This window comes from Salvelinus namaycush, chromosome 27, assembly GCF_016432855.1.
Source record: "Salvelinus namaycush isolate Seneca chromosome 27, SaNama_1.0, whole genome shotgun sequence".
Taxonomy (NCBI): Eukaryota; Metazoa; Chordata; class Actinopteri; order Salmoniformes; family Salmonidae; genus Salvelinus; species Salvelinus namaycush.
Window position 1 is genome coordinate 726,017 of NC_052333.1, and position 3,838 is coordinate 729,854.

Genomic DNA, 3,838 nt, shown 5'->3' on the forward strand with positions numbered 1-3,838 from the left:
ATGTCTTCAATACATCCTCGTTGAAATGCTTGGGAAACAGAATTCTGAGTTTCAAAGAGGAAATTTAGTGTTTTGTTTGAGTTTTCTACTTGTCATCCAAGCTCATTTTGTAATGATATTTTATGTTTGTCTGTTCTGTCCGTCTCTGTCGTGTGTGTTCATCCCTCTAGCCCAGGACAACTGGAACGGGACCCAGAGAGCGGCACCGGGGGGAAAGGCCCCCCCTGCCAGAGCGGCTAAGGGCCCTTACCGAGAACACCCCTATAGACAATACTGAACTCACCATGCCAACGCCTAGCGACCAACGCTACCACTGTTAACGCGTTGCCCCGACAACCAACCACCAACCTGTCTACCACGGCAGCTCTTGCTCTAAGCAACCCTCGACAAAAGTAATTGTCCGTTTTTGTTTTTGGAATTTTTTACTAAACTGGACTTTTATGAGCTGAAAATCAGGATCATAAGGATCGAACCTGATTTGATATTTAATTCAGACCTTAAAGTGTTTTTTTTGGGGGGGGGGAGATTTGAAGTTTCAGTTGATTTCTGTTTTTCTCTCTGACCCTGTCTCCCTCTTGGCTTTTCTTTGTACTGTTGACCGTTTATTTATTTTTAATGTTTGGATTTAAACTCACATCTAGTGGAGTCTGACTACTTATCCACTTGTTGTCGTCTTTAAAGGGACATTTCAAAAATCGTTCTGCTTCATATTCATTATCTCCAGTTCAACATCAACATATGTGAACATGGTGCGTTTCTACGTTTTGTAGTTTAAAAAAAACTAAAACTGTTTCCGATGACGACACAGGTGTGATTGGAAGCAATTATCTTCTTATAATCGCATCGTTTTCACAAGTATTGATGTTGGTTTTGGAGATGGTGAATATAAAGTAGAACCATTCATTATTTTGTTTAAAACTATACTTTGAGGGACAGTTGCAGATTCCTATTTAGGCTACATTTCAAAATTCTTTTTTAATTTTTTTTTTTTTAAATATAGTAATGTAAAATAAACTTCAAACACTGTTTCAATTATGTAATATAGACCAAACAAAAACGCCAAGTCGAAAGGAAACAGTAATAACAAACAAATGTTAATGGAATTTGATTTAGTATTCCCATTTGTTTTAAATAGTCTTTAATTAAAAGTTGTCAATGTAGACTTAGGCAGCAGCGATTTTTTTTTAATTTTTTTTTAATTTTTTTTTAATTTTTATATAATGACATTTTCTCATTGTACATTTAGAGTTTTGAAATATAGCCCTGATATCCTCTGTTGAGATGGACTGTCCTCACATACTTCATTGTTTTTTTTAAATTAAAGTTGGTTCAACAGTAAGTTCATTTTTATTATGTCTCTATAGCCGATGTCTTTTTTTATAAGTAGAATATGGCCTTAGATTGGCCTCATGTCATGATAAATGACATCACGTGTCAGTACAGGATCTTATTGGTTGAATCTGATTCTATAAACTGCATGTAAAAACGATGCAATGAAGGATTGGGACAAAAATCTCCACATGAAGGGATCCTGCAGCTTTTCAATCTGATCTCTTGTACATACTTTAAATCGTCCAAAGTGCACATCCACTATTCTGCCACTGGTATATGTACCCTCCACATTAAAATGCATTATGCTCTATGTGTAAGGCTTGACCTAAATAGGTAACTACTAAATCTGTTCCAAAAGATGTTTTTCAGCAATTTGTCAATAAAGACTAGTTTGTTTTTCTATGAAACTTCCGTAACTTGGTTTATTTATTTTCCTGTTCTAGTCAAATTTGAAATGTCATTTTTAAATAGCATTTAACAGCCTGATAGCTAGAGGTGTTTTTCTTGTTATTTCTCTTCAAAAACACATTTTAAAATTTTAAATGAATTGTATTGTAGTCTGAGGACGTTAAACGTATACTAAATGATGTCTTGATTGATTTTTTTTTTTTTTTAAACAGCACGACTTATTCTTTCTCTCTTTCTATACTTTTAAAAAGGAACCAGAGGTAAAACCTGTTAAATAACCTGGATAGCTTCCTAATGTGTTTTAAAGCTCTAAAGCATTGAGTGCCTGGGTATGTATAAAGACTTTTTCAATCTATCTTACCTGTGGTCGTAGAACAACTTTAATGAGAAATGCATTGCTAGACTCTTGTTAGTAAAATTAACTGAACTCCCAACCATTTTAAGTCTTAGGTTTCAGGGTTTGACCTCGACGTTCGTGCCGTGTGTAGTGGCCGACGTGGTGGCTACTTTAGTAGAGAGTAATGGCAGTGCAAAGGAGAGGATGGTTTTAACCGTAATCTTTCCACTATAAAGGTAACCCTAAATGAGTAAGTTGATAGTGTGTTTACACAGTGAATTAAACTGCTGGTAAATACGTGCAATTTAGTAAAAGAAGAATTCTAGTCATGCAAAATATTTTAAAAATACCAAAAATACGGGGGGAAAAATGTAACTTCAAATATTATTGCCGTTGTAAGATTTTAATTTACTAAAATAACTTTGCTGTGTACTTTACAAAATATCCTATAATAGTTTTATTCGTTTTTATTAATGCTAAAATGAAAATCTGCAAAGCCGAAACTCTTAATATCTTCTGAACCACTTGAGCTCATGCTACTTTTTCTTTGGCAACGTGTTTGTAAACGTTGCATATATTACTGTAGTGGTGAACATGCTACGACTTCTTCTAGAAAGTTCTGGACAAAAAGCTTGAGTTGCATGACTACAACTACTCTCTAGACTGCATGATTTTATTATTATTATTTTTTTAAATCTGAACTATCCACTAGTGTTTTTTCATTGGTTATTGATTTAATATCTCTTCCATCAGGTCCAGCTATTAGTCAGTGAAGAACCAATCGGAGGTCGGCTTACTGGAGAGATGAAACCATGCGTACCTCAGGTAGGAATTTGTATTTCTTTTGCTTAAGGGGGATTTGCAACCATGTTTGCCAAGGCCGATATTCATTAACCATCTCAGAGTAGCATTACTGATCTAAGATCAGTTGTACCTTTTTAAAAAATATATATAAATGTGATTTTATACGGACAGGAAGGACCTGATCCTAGATCGGCACTCCTACTCTTAGACACTTTATGAATACAGGCCCAGATTTATAGCCATACTGGAAATCCACATTCCAGGAGTGTGTGGCTAATAAACCAATAGTCAAGTTACTACTTATGTAGAACCATACACACTGGCCAGAACCATATAGACTGGCTGTCAGTCTTCTATAAGGCTCTTGTGGGGGTTAGGTTCTAAGTTGTCACAGCCAGGTTAGCATGTTACAATTTACACTTTTGGTACATTTCGTAACAAGCCACCCTTTAGAGCCAAGGATCACGCTTCAATCTGTCAAAGCAGGAGCCCCGGAGGGTTGTGACAGGACGGTAACGTGGAGCCCCGGAGGGTTGTGACAGGACGGTAACGTGGAGCCCCGGAGGGTTGTGACAGGACGGTAAACGTGGAGCCCCGGAGGGTTGTGACAGGACGGTAACGTGGAGCCCCGGAGGGTTGTGACAGGACGGTAACCGTGGAGCCCCGGAGGGTCGTGACAGGACGGTAACGTGGAGCCCCGGAGGGTTGTGACAGGCGGTAAACGTGGAGCCCCGGAGGGTTGTGACAGGACGGTAAACGTGGAGCCCTGGAGGGTCGTGACAGGACGGTAAACGTGGAGCCCCGGAGGGTTGTGACAGGACGGTAAACGTGGAGCCCCGGAGGGTTGTGACAGGACGGTAACGTGGAGCCCCGGAGGGTTGTGACAGGACGGTAAACGGGGAGCCCCGGAGGGTTGTGAGGACGGTAACCGTGGACCCCGGAGGTTGTGACAGACGG

General features: G+C 39.0%; 1 protein-coding gene across 1 annotated transcript in view; it reads left to right on the forward strand.

Moving 5' to 3' along the window:
* The window catches only part of khdrbs1b (KH domain containing, RNA binding, signal transduction associated 1b), a 17,736-nt gene extending 16,002 nt beyond the window's left edge, over positions 1–1,734 (forward strand). The window contains exon 9 of the mRNA XM_038966786.1: positions 171–1,734. Within this exon, the coding sequence (XP_038822714.1) occupies positions 171–277 (107 nt within the window). The 3' untranslated portion in view covers positions 278–1,734. The remainder of the gene's footprint in view (positions 1–170) is intronic.
* Positions 1,735–3,838: the final 2,104 nt, after the last annotated feature.